The sequence below is a fragment of the Sorex araneus genome, chromosome 1, assembly GCF_027595985.1.
Source record: "Sorex araneus isolate mSorAra2 chromosome 1, mSorAra2.pri, whole genome shotgun sequence".
Taxonomy (NCBI): domain Eukaryota; kingdom Metazoa; phylum Chordata; class Mammalia; order Eulipotyphla; family Soricidae; genus Sorex; species Sorex araneus.
Window position 1 is genome coordinate 410,746,453 of NC_073302.1, and position 20,282 is coordinate 410,766,734.

Genomic DNA, 20,282 nt, shown 5'->3' on the forward strand with positions numbered 1-20,282 from the left:
TCCTACTTCAAACTATGCTACAAAGCAGTAGTAGTGAAAGAGTGTGGCACTGGAATAAGGACAAATTCTCAAATCACTGAAATAAAAATAAAAATCTAGAGACAGCACTCTCAGATCCAGAGAGGCCACACACGAAATGGCTCTTCTGCTCCTAAAAGACTATGATCCCGGAGCCTACTAACCACTTTTGGCACCCAGCGGCTTCTTACAGAAATGCATCTAGACTGTGAACTGAGCTACAACCTCATGCCACCCTGGGAGGGGAAAGGTTTTTCTCTCTCGGCCTTTTCTTTTGGCAACTTGTTTTTTTTATTTCTACTAGTCAAGTGCAGTAGTGAGAGAGTTAGGTAAATCCAAGTACATCCAGGAGTTTAGTTTATAGTTTGCTGCAGGTTGACTTTTTAGGTTGACCTTGCGACCACTCACTACTTTCTTTTGGCAACTTCTGGCAGAAATCTCTCTTCACTTAATTACTAAAATATCAGAAATCCAAAACTGCGTGGCTACTGTTGCGGCCACTCGAGGTCATATATTCTTCATTCTCAAGAATGGAAAACAAACTATCAAATGATGCCTTCTCAGCAGGTTTGATTGTTGGGGGAAAATTCCAAATAATAATAGTGAGTTTTCTGTTGAAATATTGAATGTATTCAAAGTACAGAGAGAATAAAGTGAAGATAATTAGCCACACAGGTGTGTGTGGGGGTATACTGGGGTTCTTGGTGGTGGAACATGTGCACTGGTGAAGGGATGGGGGGTTTGATCATTGTATGACTGAGACTTAAACCTGAAAGCTTTGTAACTTTCTTCATGGTGATTCAATAATAATAATAATAATAATAATAATAATAATAATAATAATAAAAATCTAGAGACAGGTACTCAGATATACAAACAGCTAATCTTTGATAAAGAAGCAAAAAACATGAAGTGAAGCAAGGAAAGCCTTTCAACAAACAGAGAAAACTGGTCAGTTCCATGCAAAAAAACAAAATAAAACAAAAAAAACAACCCAAACCCAAACAAAAACAACCCTATTAGACTTCATACTGCTCATCTTCAGTGTGGCTATTTCCTATTCTTAGGGAGCCTTTCGAGTTTTCTATGCACACTCCTATCTCATCCACATATAGTAAAAATACAGCATCCTTCCCAATTTGAATTTCTTTGATTTCTTTTTCCTGACTAAGTGCTGTGCCAAGACTTCCAAAACTATATTGCATAATAATAGAGAAAACAGACATCCTTATCTTGTGACTGATTTCTGAAGGAAGGGTTTCACACTTTCTGCTGCCAAATATGAGATAGACTGTGGTTTGTTATAAACTACAACTATCTTAAGCCATATTCCTCTACTCCCCGTCACTGAGAATTTTTATCATGAAATAATGTTCAAAAGCCTTTCCTGTGTTTGATATAACTGATATAATGAATATATATCAGTTTTTTTCTGTGTCTGATGTAACTTATATAACATTTTCTTTTCTTTTGTTGATAATGGTGCGTGACAATTGCTTTTCCTATATCAAACTATCCTTGCATCACTGGATGAATCCTTATTGCTCATGGTGCATGATCCTTTTGATAAATTGGTGGATTCAGTTCACTAAAATTTTATTGACAATCACTGTTTATTGGGAATATGGGAATATTTGTAATTTTTTGTTTCTTTGTTTTGGGGTCATACTCTCGATACCCAGTGTTTACTCCTGGATCTGCACTCAGGAATTAACCCAGGTGCTCCAGAGACCAAACCTGGGTCAGCTGCATGCAAGGCAAGAAGAGCCTTACCAGCTATACTGTTATTCAGCTCCCCATAATTTAATTTTTTAAAAAGGAATATCTGATTTCCTTTTGCATTAGGATAATATCCTCACAGAGACAGCTAGGAAGGATCCCTGTTTCTTCTATGTTTTGGAAGAGCTTGAGGAACTGTCAGTTGATGTGGACTCAATGTCTACCTGACTTGGTCAGCAACTGGAGATTGTGGTCACCGGTACCCAGTAACAGCCGTTTCAGTAAACTGGTCTTGGTGGACATAAAGGGAATTTCTCATTTCCCAGAATCTTTAGGGATGCCTGCTCTGAACCATGGCCTGATGGGTTAGGTTCACCCCCGAGTGTCTGGACAAGCTGCATCGTCTGAGATGGCAGATTTTAGTAGTGCTATGGGGCCAACTACACCCTGTCTTTGCTGACTACTGCCAGTTCCCAGTCTCTGTCTGACTACAGGAACAAAACTGAACCTTATTGCATCTCGTGCCCACTTCGAGGGAGCTGCCTCTGGCTCTCAACTGGTTTGGGCTGTAAATTAGTTAGACTGGCAGCTGGAACCTGAAGGGAGAGGTTGTCAGGGTGGAGCAGAGACCGGAGCATGTTGGGTCAAGACCAAAAGCCCGAGGAGCGGAACCATGCATGCAACCTCTGCTGGGCAAAACGGCTGAGGTTTAGACTGGGTACTGCTCATCTTCAGTGTAGCTATTTCCAGCCCAGACAGGCTGTGGCTGCACCACCTTTGTAAGGCTTATCAAGTCCTAAGACTCTATGGCCTGTGAGTTCCAGTACAAGACAGAATTTTGTGAAAAGCCTAGACCTTCAGCAATCATCTGGGGCAGGGCTTAGTTTGCACCCCGGGGAAGCATCTCTCATCTTGGGCATAACTACTCCTAGTTTGTGGCAGGAGTGGCAGCCCTCTGTGCTGTGCTTGCCAAGAGCAGAGTCTGTTTTCAAAGCAGTGGTACAGCCCTAAAACTGATATTTACTTTCAGCTCCCTCCTACCCTGGGTTGGTGTTGTCTGTCTAGAGCAGTTTGCAGGGCTCCTCTCTCCTCGTGCAGGGGAAGTGCTCCTTAGCACCAGACTTGTCTGTAGTTCTGTCTCCCAAAGTGCTGATTTTCCCTGAGATGGTGGCTATTGTGGCCTTCAGTGAATTCTCACAGTGAGACCCCATGAAGTATCCCGTGCTCTGTTGAGTTTTTTAAAGGCATTCTTGGTGTTGAGGCCACAGGAGCTCTCTCAAAAGTGTTCCTTTTTGGTCATCTTGGTCTCACCCTCCTCCTCAATGGACCATTATTTTGAAACACCTTGTGAAATTATTACCAAGTGTAATGGGGTCCTTGAGCTGCTATAAGAAAGTTTGGATACAAAGTATTACTAAGACACAAAGTCTGAAAGAGTACTCTTCAATTTAGACCATGATTGATGCTCCTTTTCTTATTTTATTTTTTTTATTAGTGAATCACTGTGATGTACAGTTCCAAACTTATGAACTTTTGTGTTTGCATTTCGCTCATACAGTGATCATTTACCCATCCCTCTACCAGTGCCCATTCTCCTCCACCAGTGATCCCAGTATCCCTCTCATCACTCCCCACCCCTTTTCTTAATCTAAAGGTACACCATGAATTATTTCTCGATTTATATAGTTGGAGGTTTTCAAGATGCTAATTCCCTTTTTTCTCCCTGAAATTACCAGTAAGTATTGAGCAGGGTTAGATTATATATATAACAAGACTTCCTCAAATTGCTATGTATGCTACAGAAATTCACACCGCCTCATCAAAAATTACTGTAAAACATGAAGTGAAGTGATATTCATTTACTTTCACTTAGTGAAAATAAATCCTGATGTTTTCAAGTTATGCTTGGGTGAATCCAAGAGAAAAGATACTTTCAGGTCATTATACATTTAACTCAAATAGATCTACTTTAATATACCACTGGAAGAATTACACCGCAGATCTCATAAATGAACTGCATATAAACACTATAAACTTACAAAGCTATCAAGTGGAATGTAATGTATATCCAAAAAGCAAGCCTATGCCAGTGAAATTTAAACCAATTTATTTCCCAACTATTATTCTTTCCTATGCAATTAGGTCTGTGTCATGAATTTGCTGGAATAGTATGTTCTGTCTGCTGTGGCATATTGACAAAATTGGATCTATAGTTTCTTAGCAACTGCAAGAGCTTCTAAATATCATGTCTATGTTCTTAAGAATACAGGTCAATAGTTTTACATTCTAAAGAACACTGATACTCAAGTCAGTATTTCCTGAAATTTAATCAAAATTGTTATGTTTATTAGACTCCACTCAGAATTCTAGAAATTTTGAATTATTATAATTCCAAATTCTGAAAAGTTAGCTGACTACTAGAATTGTGTATATTATTGCAGCAATGATTGATGACAAATTTATCATTCAATAACAATGAAACACATGAAGAATAGGTAATTTTTCACAGGCACCAATATTGAATTAGGGGTAAGCTTTATTTGATGTCAAAGTTTTGGTTGTTTTACATATTTTTGGTTATAGACACTTTGCTTCAAATACTGTCACTGTATAATCAAGTGTGTGTAAGCCCTGGTCAATGACACAGCTATGAAGGGAAGGAAGGGGATAAATAAAATATTTTTTGAAAAGTAGTGAAGGGCTGTAAAATGGACATGGTTTCTCTTGTCATCACTTACCAAGATTTTGCCACATGCTGAAAATTTCACAACCCATTGTCACTCGCATGTCACCATACCTAAAATAAAACACATATAAGAGTTAGGATACAGTCTCTTGAAAAGGATGACTTTGTACTTTGGGGGGTGCAATGTCTTCCTGAGTCAAAATATTGTTTTAAAATCAAAGATGCTTAAAACACTAGATACCTTGAATTTAAACTCTTGAATAAAACAGATCTGTCTATCATACAGTTTCTTTCTATAGTTACTCATGAGTCCTAAAAGATGGAGGGCACAAAAATTACAAATAAATTAAATATTGAAAGTTCTGGAAAAGATTGCTGATTATCCATTTGGTTATTGCTTTGCAACACTAATTTTCAGTTGGGGACTAAATTACTAATCAACGATACAAAGTTAAAAGGTAAAAACATTTGATTTCCCTCATAGTCCCACATAACTCTCCATTTGTACTTACTTTTCCAACACCTTTTTCTTTTTGGAAGGTGTGAACATCTCTAGCTGCAGACACAACTGGTTTATAAAAATGACTGCGAGGTAAAAGTAGGAATCCCAGATCTAAGACAAAAGAATATATGTCAAGATTAGGGTGTTATATAAACACTCGCAAGTGATATACATCTATGAGACATTGGATTTACTTCCCAAGTGATACATCAACGTGGGGATAACCTAGATAAGATGTGTAAGTGATCATAGTCAAAGGTGGATGGAGACACATGGGGATTCATTATAAGCTTCCCTCTATAGCTGTTTGCACTTTGCTGTATTAAAGATATAAGCTAGATGAATACTATTAATCTGCCTATCTCTCAATGCTTCATCCTAAGCACCATGAGTTCTCTGGTACATCCCAAAATGGCAGATGCTTTATTTCTCATAAGATGTCTGAATATCTACAAGGAGGCTGGGCTAGAATATGGATTACTTTATCTCTGTGTGAATTTATTTTTGGAAATCCTCTCCATGCAGAACTAAAAAAAAAAAAAGGTGCACACTTCTTTGGATATGTTAATTTCTTTAAATTCAGACAGCATATAAAAATGCCCTGCCCAGAAAAATTTTTGAATCTAAGGTTTCTTATACCAAAACAGCACCAGAAGAAAGATCAAAATAAAATGTCTAGAAATAAACTTGATGAAAAGCATTAGTGGATAATGAGAGGAAACAACTTCTCAAGTGACAATGTACAAAATTAGATAATAGCAGAAGAAATATTATAAAGAATATCTTTTACATACATATAATTTTTGTGAATGAAAAATACAAAATGTAACCAAAATAAAGGAAAAAGGAAAAAATAACAAAATAATAATTTAATCAATAATTAACAAAAAAAGAAAAGTTATTAATTAACAATGGCCAACATGCAGAGCCTATAAAACCAAGCTCCTGGAAGAGAGTGACGCAGAGTCTCTTGCCCCCGAGCTGGCTGTCTTCACCGGGGTCCCTCGGAGGGGGCAGGCTGAGTTTCCTTCCCCACCCTGAGCAGAGGCCCAGCAGTTGAAGACCTCCAGAACACAATATCCAGAGACTATAAAACTAAGCTTCTGGAAGCACGAGAGGCTTCGATGTGGCTGTGCAACATGTTATAGCCTAGTTCTCTCTCTTGGATAACCTAGCAAGCCACCTAGAGTTTACTGCCCGCAAGGGAGAGCCTGGCAAGCTCCCCGTGGCATATTCATATGCCAAATACAGTAACAATGATGGGTCTCATTCCCCTGACGCTGAAGAGCCTTTAATTTAGCACTGTTGCGAAGGACGAGTAAAGAGAGGCTTCTAAAATCTCACAGCTAGGATGAATGGAGACGTAACCTGGGCCCACTCAAGCAAATCGTTGATCAATGGGATAAGAGTATATACATACCTCTCAGAGAGCCCAGTAAGCTACCAAGAGTATCCTGCCCGCCTGGGCAGAACTGGGCAAGCTACCTGTGGCATTCGATATGCCAAAAAGAGTAACAATAGGTCTCATTCCCCTAACCCTGAAAGGGCTGAAAGGGCCTCCAATCATTGGGAAAGATAAGTAAGAAGAGGCAGCTAAAATCTCAGGGCTGAGAGGAATAGAGACATTACTGGTGCCTGCTCGAGTAAATCGACGAACAACGGGATGACAGTGAGTGATACAGTGATACAGTGATTCAAAGAAATATAAAAATACACAGAATTTTATTAGAACACATATAAATAGATAAAAAGAATAATGCTCTTATATATCATTTATCTATAATTCATAAAAATGAATTTATTGTTAAAAAAGTAGAGCTTTGATGATAAGATTTTGATATATTTGAGATATAAAGATTTGTTCTATGACCAATAAAACTCAGTATTTTATGGCATTCTTGATTTCTTAACTATTCAAATGATATTCTTTATTAAGCATTAAATATGAAAAATATTATCTAGGATTAGAGCAATAGTACAGAGGTAGGATACTTGTCTTATATGTGGTTAACATAGGTTTTCTTCCAAGGATGCCACAGGAGTTCCCAGAGGCCCCATGAATGACCCCTGGGCACAGAGCCAGGAGTAAGCTCTAAGCACAGCTTGGTGTGTCCCCCAAACCAAACCAAACAAAATCAAACCAAACCAAACCAAACCAAACCAAAACACCCAGAAAAGTAATAAAGAATGATGTTAGAAACACACAAAAAAACCATTAAGAAAGAAAGAAAACAACTTGAATGGAACTAAAGGATTTCATGACAAGTGAAATAAATCAGATGGAGAAATATTAGATGACATCATTTTTGTGAATGTAAACAAAGAAAAAAGACAATGGCTAGTGAAAACAAACCCTTGGTTTCTGTCAACAGAACTGAGTTTACCAAACAGGGAATGAAGGATAAAAGTGGCAGACAAGAAGCAACAGAATGTGTGACTGCTGATGCTCTATATTCCGGGGGGTCTGTGAGCACTGATACTAGATGTGTAGCCACGAGTGAGCACCACAACTCAGCACAAGGGGACCATAACTAAGTGTGTGTGATCTGGTCACTGCAAAACAACAACAACAACAACAACAAGTGGGAAATGCTATTGTAGCAAAAAAAAAAAGAAAGAAAGAAAGAAAAAAACAACATATCTTGTCTCATCTTCTGTGACTCCCACCATTGTCACAAAGACTATTATAGTTCTAACTTTTCACAAAGAAAAATGACAACTGCTCTAACAGTATTCATCATACTCATATCATCTGGGGCGGGAGCGATATTACAGTGGGTGGGGTGTTTGCCTTGCACACAGTTGACCCACATTTGATCCCTAGCACTCCATAGGGCCCCCCAAACACCACCAGGCGTAACTCCTGAGTGCAGAGGCAGGAGTAAGCCCTGAGCATTGTCAGGTGTGGCTTGCACCCCAAATCAAGCCAGACCTCATAGGATCTTCCGTAGTCAATAGAATTGTGTCCTGAAGGTGCTGGCTGGTGGAATGGGGATAAGGGTTGGGTTAATGGTGGAGGGGTCTTGTCGCTCTGGTGGTGGTCATGGCAGAGCCGAACTGCAAGTGTAGAACAATAACAGTGGTACTGTTGTATTTTACATACAATAAAATAAAGCAAAAACAAAAAACCAAACAAAGAAAACCCCTACTCAAATAACCTAAGATAATTTGAAACAGCTGGAAAAAATTTATTTTCCCATAATTAAAAGATGGGAAATATACTAGATAATTTCCTGAAGTACAATATGAAATCATATAACAGAATAGTCATTTAAAAGAATACTTACCTTATAATCAAAGTTTTCACTTAAGAAGTTTTTCCGAAGTGCATCTGACAGGTACAGAACTGTTGTAATAATAACACTAGTGAAGAAAATAACACATTTTTAAGTTGGGCATTTCACTTTAGTGGAAATCATTGATCAGATAAAAATAAAAAGCATCTAAGATTAAAGAAAATTATTCATTTAGGCATATGAAGCAATATTAGTTAATCCATTATTAGAACTTAAAAAGAAAAGAGACACCAGAACAAATACACACACACACACACACACACACACACACACGCATGTGTCCATATAAAGATGCATGCATATATATAAGTATATAATGAAGTCAAACAACTTAGTGATCTACAAATCTCTTGATGTCTTACGGTGTTTTAATTAATTTACAAATGAAGCAATACAAATATTTGATGAAGAAAGCACACTTTTTGAAAATACAGAATAATAAATGGAGCCCATGAATGCAGAGATAGGGCAAATTGAGATATTTACAGGTGTCTATGGTCTCCCTCACTTCAGGTACAGGATCCACACAGGAACTACGAGGGGGTAAATTCTCTCATGGCAATAAGACTAAAGAAACAATCAGGCTGTGAAGTGACCTACAACCAGGTCCTAAGGTGGTGACTGGTAGTGACAGTGAGTGTTTAGAGCATTTCAGAGCTTTCAGAGATGGGGCATATCCAGAGCATGAGAAATCAAGGAAAACTTGAGAATGAGGACGTATGCAACCATATACATCTTGCTGGGGAGATTTAAGAAGAAGGATATGGTAAGCATTTTTAGTTAATTCTATAGTTAAGCAATTTGTTTGAAATATGCTACTTTTATAGCTTTGAGAGTATATATTTGCAACTAAAATATATTTCCAATAGGTCTAATTCATTAACATTAATATAGCAATACAAAGTTAGCTACTTCCCAAACAGCTAAGAAGCAATGTATAAATTATTGATAATCAAAACTTTTTTTCTGTTTTCTGAAAAAACATGAGCAATGGAGGCTAATAAGGTGTTGAAGACACAGGTCCTGACTTAGGGTTTGGAGTTAGGGATGTAGTTGTATGACCCTAGGTAAAAGGAAATGAAAGAAAATACAACACACCTTGGTTATCGTGCTAGTAAAAGAGACCTACATAGACTATTTACTAATTTGAATACTATGTATTTCCTTTGAAGAACATACATGAACAACTCTTATCAGATGGAAGCTCACTATTATAGCCTTCTGGTGAGGGAGGGGGAAATGAAAGAGGTGGATGTGTTGGATGTGGAAGTTCAGGGTAAATGAATGATAAAAAAAAACACCTGTTATGGGGTACTGCTCTACCTCGTGGGTATTGTGCTGTGTGCATGTCATATAACACATATACGACTTATGCCTTTCAGCAAATCTTCCTATGAAAGTGAAAACTGAGACTGAAAATCACACACCATGTCAGTTATAACCAGGAAAACAGATAATAGAAATAGACACTGCAAGACCAATGATGGTAACTGAAGAAATCAACCTCCATTATGTTAAAAAGTATGTTACTCTTCATAAACACACAAAATTCTTAAATATACATAAATGCTGAGAAATCACAGGCAAGGGGAGTTTAATGATTTACTTGTTGGTCAATTCTTAAAAGCAAAAAACATCAAAAATACTTTTCATAATATATCAAATGGGGTGGAGCGATAGCACAGCAGGTAGGGTGTTTGCCTTGCATGTGGCCGACCCAGATTCGATTCCTCTGGCCCTCTTGGAGAGCCCAGCAAGCTACTGAGAGTATCTCACCTGCACAGCAAAGCCTGGCAAGCTACTTGTGGTGTATTCGATACGCCAAAAACAGTAACAAATGGAGATGTTACTGGTGCCCGCTAGAGCAAATCGATGAGCAACGGGATGACAGTGATACAGTGAATATATCAAACCTGCAAATGAGTCTATTTAATATGTCTAATTTGATGAGATAAATAAAACTTCCCAGGGCTAAGAAGGTCTTAAAATGACTCTGCTTCAATTGCATTTTATTTCTGCCAGTAACATTCAGCTCAGGTCACAGAGGCAGCTCCCAGAGCTTCTTAGGGTAACTCGGCACTGAAATGCTTTCCCGGCACACAGGACCGCAAGCTGGCTCAAGGCATTTACACATTATTGCTCCTTCATTGCAATGGATACCTGTGGTGTTTAGGGATCTTTCTTTATTTATCTCAATTTACTCAAACTCATGTGGCTCCTTTCATTTCACTCTTTTACACATGACTCAATTTCTGAAGATAAGGGACTGTTCAAATCTCTCTGCTCCCATTCGATCGCAAAGAAAGATCAGCAATCTGTTACTACAAATGATGAACTGATGGACAGCTGCCACTGAAATACAGGCTTCTAGAATCACTTCTGACAACCGTAATTTACACACATGGTATGAAAAGAAATTCATTGCATCAAAGTGAGACTGGTGCATAAGAATTCTAACTATCAGCTTAAGTTTTTCAGTTGCCACGTCATTTTAGCATTTAGAACGTGTTCTTCAGGCAATGCAATTTTCCCCCTATAGAAATCTCATCTCTTATCATTTGTCCTTTTAAAAACTATTGCAATGTGAAAGCTTCTCAAGCCAAAGTGTATCTCCACAAATCATACACGGACTGAGAAAAGAATCTCCGTGTTTCAACTAGGCATCAATTAGGCCTTGGAGAAAAGAACATCTAAATATGGGATTCAGTAACTTTCGTACAACCTGGTGGTTTCTTGACGTTGTAAAAGAAACCAAAGCAAGGGCTTTCAGGGAAGCTGGAAGTCCTGTGCAACGATCAAGGGAACTAATCTAAACCGTTTCTAAGCTTCCAAGTATGTGAGGGTATAGATGCAAGTCTTAGGCCCTCGCTACTAGCCTCAGATTGTGCATTTGTGATAGGGCCTAGGCATGATAGTTTCTACTCATGACAGCTTTTCATTAACAACGTTTTTATGTGGGCCCTGACACAGAGACATGGAAAACAGGTATTCAAACAAATGGTAATAACTTTTACAAAATATGAGAAGTATATGTCATGCCATATGGGGTCATGACCCACAGTTTAAGCAGCTAGAGTTGCATACAGTCATTGTGTTTATGTTCTCAAGTCTCATTCACTCTTGAATTCACTCATTATTCCACTGACAGAACTTAACTAAGATCAGTGATATCAGTACCAATGGCCAAAAGCAGGGCCAAGTTCCAGTTTTCATCATCCCCAATCTTGAGCACTAGCCATACTTCTTCCTCTATCAAATAGTGTCTTGACAGTACTTCACTAGCTATATCTTACATTTTCTTATCTCCTTTACTGGCTGCATATTCAGACTGATTTTCTTGAAGGCTGGCACGATCCACAGCCTAGTCCTAAGATATTCCTCTTTCCAATCGACACCTCCTGGGTATTTCTCATTGACTCCCATGCCTCAAATACAGTTCAGAGATGGAATACCCTTAAATACACATTTCTGACCTGGCTGTGCTCAGGGCTTGCTCCGGAGCAAATTTACATTTCTAACTAAGCTGTGTTCAGGTTTTACTCCTGACTCTGTGCTTAGAGATCAATTTTTCTAGGCCTCAGGGGACCATATTGGGATCCCAGGATCAAACCCAGGTCAACCACATGGGGCTCTTCTATAACCTTACAGGAAATATTACTAGCATCCTACTTCTCTCCACCTGGATATGTAACAGAATCACCAACACAGATTCTACGTGACTTCATCTCAAAAACTACTTTTTTTTTCTCAGTATTTTCCATCTAAAGGGATCATGCTATTACTTGTACTTCTGTTTAGACCAAAGGAAGAATGTTTTCATGAGCGTGAATAACACAGACTGAGATCCTGTGGCTGGGATGTATACAGCGCATTAAGTGAACTGAAAAGCTCTTTAGTGTGGCTGAAATATGAGAAGAAACCAGTACAGGTGAGGATGGATGAAAACAACATTCATGCAAAGAGAGACAAAAACTAGGAGGAACTAGGTAGGAGTGTAATACGAATTCTTGTTAAGATGATTAAACAGGTGAATAGCAACGGAACATTTTCTTTCTTCTTTTTGGCAGGGAGAGGAAGAAACTCCTGTTTCAGCTTTCAAATCAAGTTTTAACCCTAATGAAAGGCCTTCTTATCCCAGTCCAGAACAAAGTTCCTTTCACAGAAACCTTCATGCAACGGTACTCTTTATTTTTTATGGCATTTACTTTATGTATTAGACACTGGAAAATATTTGCTGAATGAATCAATGAATGAATGATCTCCTTTAAGAATCTTGATTCCACAAACTACTTAATTACTACATAAGTTGCATCAAAAAGCTTCATTGGTTTAGGGTAATATTTGGTTTAATTATTCAGTTGTTGGTAGGGAAAGAAAAAGAAAATTGCGTGTTTAAAGCCAACATATATACAAGATAAATTAAATAAGGGCCTGAAATCTCAGAGAATTTTTACTGTCTTCAATAACCTAGTCTATTATAGGTTTTAGTTTCTTGAAAATATGTATAAAGCTGTGACTTTATTTTTATACTGTATTTTGCAATGTGTATGGAAAGGGGGTGGAGAGAAGTTTGTCTCAATGTGTCCTATATATTTGGTATTTAATTTTCAGCTCCCTTATGTTCCTTTTTGCTCAGATTGAGCAGTTGTTCTCATCAGAAACATCTCTCTAGCACTTATAGTGGGCACAACACCATTTTTGCGAGCAAAGAAGAGAAGTCACATCTGTTCCTTGTGAAATTTAGCCTGGACATATTATGGAATAATGTTAGATATTCGGGTGAAAATTAACTTAAGTTTTCTCAAAAAAGAATACACATGGCCAAAAGGCACATGAAAATATGCTCCACATTGCTAGTCATCAGGGAGATGCAAATCAAAACAACAATGAGATATCATCTCACACCACAGAGACTGGCACACATTCAAAAGAACAAAAGCAACCAGTGCTGGCGTGGATGTGGGGAAAAAGGGACGCTCCTTCACTGTTTGTGGGAATGCCGACTGGTCCAGTCTTTCTGGAAAACAATATGGGCATCCTTCAAAAACTAGAAATTGAGCTTCCATATAATCCCGCAATACCACTTCTGGGAATATATCCCGAGGATGCAAAAAAGCACAGTAGAAATTACATCTGTACCTATATATTCATTGCAGCACTGTTCACAGTAGCCAAAATATGGAAACAACCCAAGTGCCCTTAAACAGATGACTGGTTAAAGAAACTTTGGTACATCTATACAATGGAATACTATGCAGCTGCTAGGAGAGATGAAGTCATGAAATTTGCTTATAAATGGATAAACATGGAGAGTATTATGCTAAGTGAAATGAGTCAGAAGGAGAGGGAGAGACATAGAGGGACTGCACTCATTTGTGGAGTGTAGGGTAGCATCACATGAGGCTGACACTCAAGGACAGTAGATACAAGGGCCAGGGGGATTGCTCCATAGCTAGAAGACTGCTTCATGAGTGGAGGGGAGAAGACAGATGGAATAGAGAAGGGATCACTAAGAAAATGATGGCTAGAGGAACCAGTTGGGATGGGAGATGCATGCCGAAAGTAGATAATGGACCAAACATGATGACCTCTCAGTGTCTGTGTTGCAAGCTATAATGCCCAAAAGTAGAGAGAGAGAGTATGGGGAATATTGTCTGCCATAGAGGCAGGGGGAGGGTGGGGAAGGGGGGTTATACCCCGGATATTGGTGGTGGGGAATGTGCACTGGTGGAGGGATGGGTGTTTGATCATTGTGAGATTGTAACCCAAACATAAAAGCTTGTAACTATCTCATGGTGATTCAATAAAATTTAAAAAATTTAAAAAAAAAGAAAATTTAACTTAAAACTATACTAATTATCAAATGTCTGTCATAGTTTTTGGCACAAATTCACATAAAGCAAGGAGGTTCCAGGCTTTGGGACAACAAAGTAAATGGATAAGACTGGCTGACATTGAACTTAGGTTAAAATATAGAAAAAAAAGAGCAGTACATAAAAATACATATTCTGGGGAATGCACAAGTAAGTTGAGCTAACTGATAGGTTTATAGTGATTTCTCAGGTAATTGCTATCAATTTGACATGCATTAAGCACAAAAGTGGGCAGTGAAAGAAGAAAATTGGATTGAAAAGCTTCTTTGAAGTACTCTAATCAAATATTGTCTAAGAAAGTTAGATCTGCCTAACTCCTTCCCTCCCTCCATCCCTTTCTTCTTTCCTTCCCCCCACCCCTGCCCTCTCTCTTTCTCATTCTCATGGTGGTAATCTTATTCCTGGCTCTGTGCTCAGGAATCATTTCTGCCAGGGCTCAGGGGATGATGTAGGATGCCGGGGAACAAGCCCAGGTCAGTCACACACAAAGCAAGCACCGTACCCACTGTACTAACGATCCAAGTCTCATGATGTTGCATTTCTAAAACACTGAAAACCTCATATGATTTCAAAATCTGAGTGGAACGTGGGTGGGGAAACTTAATGAAAGAGAAGAGAGGAAAGCAGAGGGAAATAAGACAGAGAAGTACATGCATGTTTCAAGTTACCAGGCCTTGGTGTCCCATTTAGAAATTAGGTTGGAATTGCCTCAGCCAGTCATGACCAATGGGTAATTAGTACCATATTCTTAGAGGCAAAGACTTAGGTGTTAATGGAATGGTATAATTATATTTTGCAAAAGTAGATGGCATTTTTCTTGGAAATATTTTTCCTGATTATATTACACAGACCTTTTCTCTAAAAAAAAAATCATTTCCCTATTTGGTTAAGTCTATAAATGAGAATCTGGAATGTCATTTGTTTAGTCTTTCCCCCATTCAAGGGATGATAAAGTCTTCATAAATGGAGCAGAAATTTTCATGTGAGGCAGAGAGATGGTATTTGATATAAAAGAGCCACATGGTTGTCAGGAAGCTCAAGCAGAGCATGTGTATGTAAGAAACAAAATGTCAGATTTGCTTTCAGTCTGAACTTCTGCCATAAAAATATTCTAATTCAAGACAACATATCCCATTGCCTATGGTGGGGTAGAATGACTGAATAATGACGGGGTGATGATGGTATCGGCAGCCAGGACTCCATTTCATCTGGTTCCTGGATCACTTCATAGTCCTCTCTGGGTGATTCAGAATTCCTGACCTTCGGTAAGAAGGCCAGATACAAACCAACTGCTCCCACTTAAAACTGCAGCCTCCAGAAATACAGATGAAGATTTGATTGTACTCGGTAATCAAACTCATTATGCTAAATTCTAAAAACAGCGATTTGAATAATCTCAATTAGTCTTCAAAATGGAAAATCTGCTTCTGTACTTATGTAAAATATATATGCCACATTATATTATTTGTTACTTCGCAAAGTTTTTAACACATCGTTTTAACACCTCCACGTCTATAAATGTATAATGCAGCAGAAGCCATATTGGGCAAATCTAATCAAAATTAAAGCCTTGATTCCTGGGGCTTTCACCATGATCGTGTCTCAGCATCTGGGAAAAGAAACAAGGCATCCTTCGGCCTTATATCTATACTTAGAAGTCTCAACGTTCACCCTGTGCGTAGGATGTTGGGGATTAAAGAAGGGGAGAAACAAGATATTGGTAAATGGGAATTTAAAATTAGGAATGCTTATGAAATTGGGTGAATTTCCAGCATCAATTTTCATAAAAATCCGTCAATTGTCTGAAGAATTTTATCTTCATTATGTGTCCTGAGATGGGAGAGACAGAGAACAAAGAGCTAAGGAATCTATGACACTGTATTTTCCAGAGAGGGCTCCAGCCTCTCTTCTCCTACCTCGCCCCCATTTCTTCAGCAGTGATCAGGGCACTGTGATATATCTGCTGAATAATTACAGAAACTTCCAAAGATTCAATTTCAGGCCAGAAGCCTTTTTAATATCTGGCTCTAGTTCCAAATTTCATTCGGGCACTATTGTCAAGTTTCTGCTGGGCATACCACTTATACATAGAAAAGAAACTTCAACACTGAGTTGAACTTCAACATCCAATTCAAGGACTGAATCTTATTCCCAGTGCTGGGTGTCATTGGCATATGCCTGGCATATATATATATTTTTTAACTAAAATGAATTTAAAAACATCAGGAATAGATCAAGCATCCAGTAACAGAGCTGGCTAAAAAAAAAAAATAAATAAAACTATAGTAACCCATTCAAGGGATATCATACTGTGTTGCAAAAGGAAAAATAAAATCTAAAAGAATGAGGGGTTTTCTAGGTCTTAATGTGGTAAGACTGTTGACATTTTTGTCCATTTATCTGTTATTGTTTGGGGGGTCATACATTGGTGCTCAAGGACTACTCCTGATTCTGTGCTCAGGGAGCACTCCTAGCAGTCCCCAGGTTCTATATATGGGGCTAGAGATCAAATCCAGATCAGCCATGTGCAAGGCAAGCACAATTCCTGCTGTGCTATTTCTATGGTACCAGCTGGCAATTTTAAATAAAAGAGCAACTGACAGAACAGTGACATGAATATATCATGCTACCTACTAGGTTCTGTATAAAGAAATGCTGGAAGAACATGCAAGAAACCAACAAAAGTGGATACTACAAGTGTGAGCAGAGGTTAAAAAAAAGAAGACAGGAGTATTTCACAGTGCATATTCTATAATACAGTTTTCTTTTTGTACTGTTTTAATGTAAAACCCATTAACAAATTAGAATACACACATACACACATAAATGTATGTATAAGAGACATAATTTGGAAAAAAATCAAAAGATCTTCAGGAATTGGAAGTTTCATACTTGAGATAAAGTTAAAAATCATCAGTTTGCACTCTCCTCTCCCCATCCATAGTGAGCCACAATTATTACCAATTTAAATGTTTCAAATGTCTTACTTGTTAGCCACCAAGCGCATAACAGTCCAGTCCTTTGGAAACATCTCTGGCCGTATTAATATTCGGAATACAGTAAATATCTGAAGTAGGAAATCCTTGGATGAGAAGGAAATAGATCATTTTATTGACTGATTTTAACATACATACAGACACACACACACACACACACACACACAAACCTGTTAACCATTTACAAAGCAATTACAGAGAAACAGGCAGTCATATAACAGTTTACCCAGGAGAAGAAATCATTGACCTTTCCAGTCTTAACATCCAAGTAGGCTATTTACCTGTCCCCATTATTATCTTTTTCTACTCTTTCCTGTACAGCAGAAAAAGGGCTATTGATTCCTTTTCCCAAGCTCAAAAAGTTTAGGATTCAGAAAATGGAAAACTGGTATTAAGAATATTATCAGGTAATTCTATTCTTTTACTTAAATTATAATGCCTTAAATATTAGAAATTTTCAACTCAACAAAACCAGAATCCCTTCAAAATCAGCTTTATCTTAAGTGGAGTCAACATTTACTAAATTATGTTCAACTGATATTTTAAGCAAAAACCCATGTTTCTTAGAGAACATTCTGAAAATACATTACCAATGAGATGCACACAAGTTTACAGATATGAGTAAATTGTGCAGATAACATTCTAAAGGGTTTGCTGAGCAGAAACATTCTACATAAAGGTGCCATGCAAAATATATTCTAATAAGGATGTGAGCTAAGCTGAGCTCAGAGACAAATATTTAGCAGCCATGACAGTGTCAAGATATTCTTCAAAGATGCCACACTAGTACTGTGGTATTTTTTGAGCTATTATCTTTGTGCTGATAACCTGTAAATAATTCCGGTAAGTTGCTATCAGACATGGAATAAATCTTAAAACTTTGTAAGAGGGGCTGAGTGATAGTACAATGGGTAGGGCATTTGCCTGGCACAGAGCAGACCTGGGTTAATCCCCGACATTCCATATATTCCCCCAAACACTGCCAAGAATAACTCCTGACTTCAGAGCCAGGAATAATCCCTGAGCAAAGCCAGGTGTGACCTAAAAAGCCAAACAATAACAACAACAAAAATTTGTAAGAGATAGGACCTCAGCTAGCTATGGTGCATCTGAGGTGACAGGGACACTTAAGGAAATAACACGTCATAATGAATGTAAAGAAATTTGCTCTACTTTCAAAGAGACTGGTTAAATCTAGATTTAATTTCATTTATTAAACTAGAAAATTTAAACACATTTTGTAACCTGAAGTGCTGCTAGGAAACTGGAGCTTGCATGTTACTGTGAGGCAACAGTTTGCTACTGCTTTAAGCCAAAGAAAGAAAAACCCCAACACAGGGTAAATAAAACAGGGGTTTTATTTATCAAACCCAACAACACATTATGTTAAACATGTATGCTGCCTGAATATAAGATTATGGTTGTCATTCATACCATCAGAAGATAGACAGAATCTAAAAAAATGAAAAACCATGTGGTAGCTTAAGAAAACACACTAACAGCTTTGGTAAAGCCGACAAACATTTTGACAAGAACCTATTTGAGCTTCTCTGGCATCAATACTTAGGTTCATGTGTGGAAATGTGTCCACCAGGTCGCGTCTTTAAATAACCAGCCAAATCCGGCCATGTTTGCAGAATCAGCAGACATTTCCCAAATGAATTTTGCAAACAATTTTGAGAAACACAGTCTAGCTCTCTCTTGGGACAGTGTATCAGAAGCAGACCCAATCTGTGAGATCCCCTTTGCCTGCATTTTTAAAGCTTATTTTGAATCATTTTTTTCCCAGCTGATACATTTGGGTGTCTATCAATAACACATATATTCTCTGCAAAAAATATCTTTCAGGGATGAACTCCACTTCATTTTCCTATCTTGTTCTACCTGCTAGAGAGACAGTTGAAAGAATCATGAAAGTAGGAATCAGTTGAATTTCACAGTCTACAATCAGTTAGCAATTGTGAAAGTAGATTCTAAAATACTGACATTTCATCCTTTCTCCTCAAAACTTTTAAGGGAATTAGGGTCTAGAGAGATAGTATAGTTCGTAAGGCACATGCATATGTAAGGTAAGACCTTGCATATATTTGACCCAGATTTGATTCTTTTTTTTTTTTTTTTTTGCTTTTTGGGTCACACCCAGTGATGCACAGGGGTTATTCCTGGCTCTGCACTCAGGAATTACCCCTGGCCATGCTCAGGGGACCATATGGGATGCTGGGAATTGAACCCGGGTTGGCCGTGTGCAAGGCAAATGCCCCACCCGCTGTGCTATCACTCCAGCCCCCCAGGTTTGATTCTTGCCACCCCATACAGTCCCCCAAGCCCTGCTAGCAATGATCCCTGAATGGAGTTTCAGGAATAAGCCCTAAGCACTGCCAGGTGTGGCGCTCTCTTCTCTCTCTCTCTCTCTCTCTCTCTCTCTCTCTCTCTCTCTCACATACACACACACAACACTACCATCATCACAATAACTTTTAAGGGAATACAACATACTGTCATTGTGTGGGGGGTGGGCGAGGGTATGTGTAGGGTGGGATAGGGTGATCTCAGTTCCATGGAAAAAATACTGGATAAAAAACTTGCCTACAGGAGGCAAAGCAGAAGTTGAACAACTGCCATCTCGGTTTCCTATTCCCCTCTGTCTCACAAAATCAAAGTCACATTGCTTGTGATAGTGTGCCAATTAGGACTGAGACTCAGGAAATCTAGATTTTTTTTTTTTTTTTTTGCTTTTTGGGTCACACCTGGCGATGCACAGGGGTTACTCCTGGCTCTGCACTCAGGAATTACTCCTGGCGGTGCTCAGGGGACCATATGGGATGCTGGGAATTGAACCTGGGTCAGCCGCATGCAAGGCAAACGCCCTACCCACTGTGCTATCGCTCCAGCCCCAAGGAAATCTAGATTTTAATCCTGACTCTACAATTAATTAGCTCCATGACTTTGACATTTATTTAACTACTCTAGAACTGAGTTCTCATACCTGAAAAATATTGGGGCTTAGAGGTATTTTGTAGTGAAAAGGAAATTTTAAAAAGTAAATATGATCATTTACCTATTCATATACTGCATGATTTTTAATTATTTAAACTGTAGGCTAATGCTTCATTAGGCAATAATACAAAAAATCTTTTATTTTCACACTTTAATATACTTCAGAAAATATTTATTGTCAATTGCCACACACAG

General features: G+C 38.3%; 1 protein-coding gene across 4 annotated transcripts in view; it reads right to left on the reverse strand.

Moving 5' to 3' along the window:
• DOCK4 (dedicator of cytokinesis 4) overlaps positions 1 to 20,282 on the reverse strand; it is a 475,344-nt gene that overhangs the window by 79,998 nt on the left and 375,064 nt on the right. For all 4 annotated transcript variants that reach the window (XM_004602088.2, XM_055123770.1, XM_055123771.1 and 1 more), the window contains exons 27-30: positions 17,082 to 17,176; positions 8,213 to 8,288; positions 4,936 to 5,036; positions 4,476 to 4,534 (exon numbers count right to left, since the gene is read on the reverse strand). In XM_004602088.2, coding sequence (XP_004602145.2) covers positions 4,476 to 4,534; positions 4,936 to 5,036; positions 8,213 to 8,288; positions 17,082 to 17,176 — 331 coding nt within the window. The remainder of the gene's footprint in view (positions 1 to 4,475; positions 4,535 to 4,935; positions 5,037 to 8,212; positions 8,289 to 17,081; positions 17,177 to 20,282) is intronic.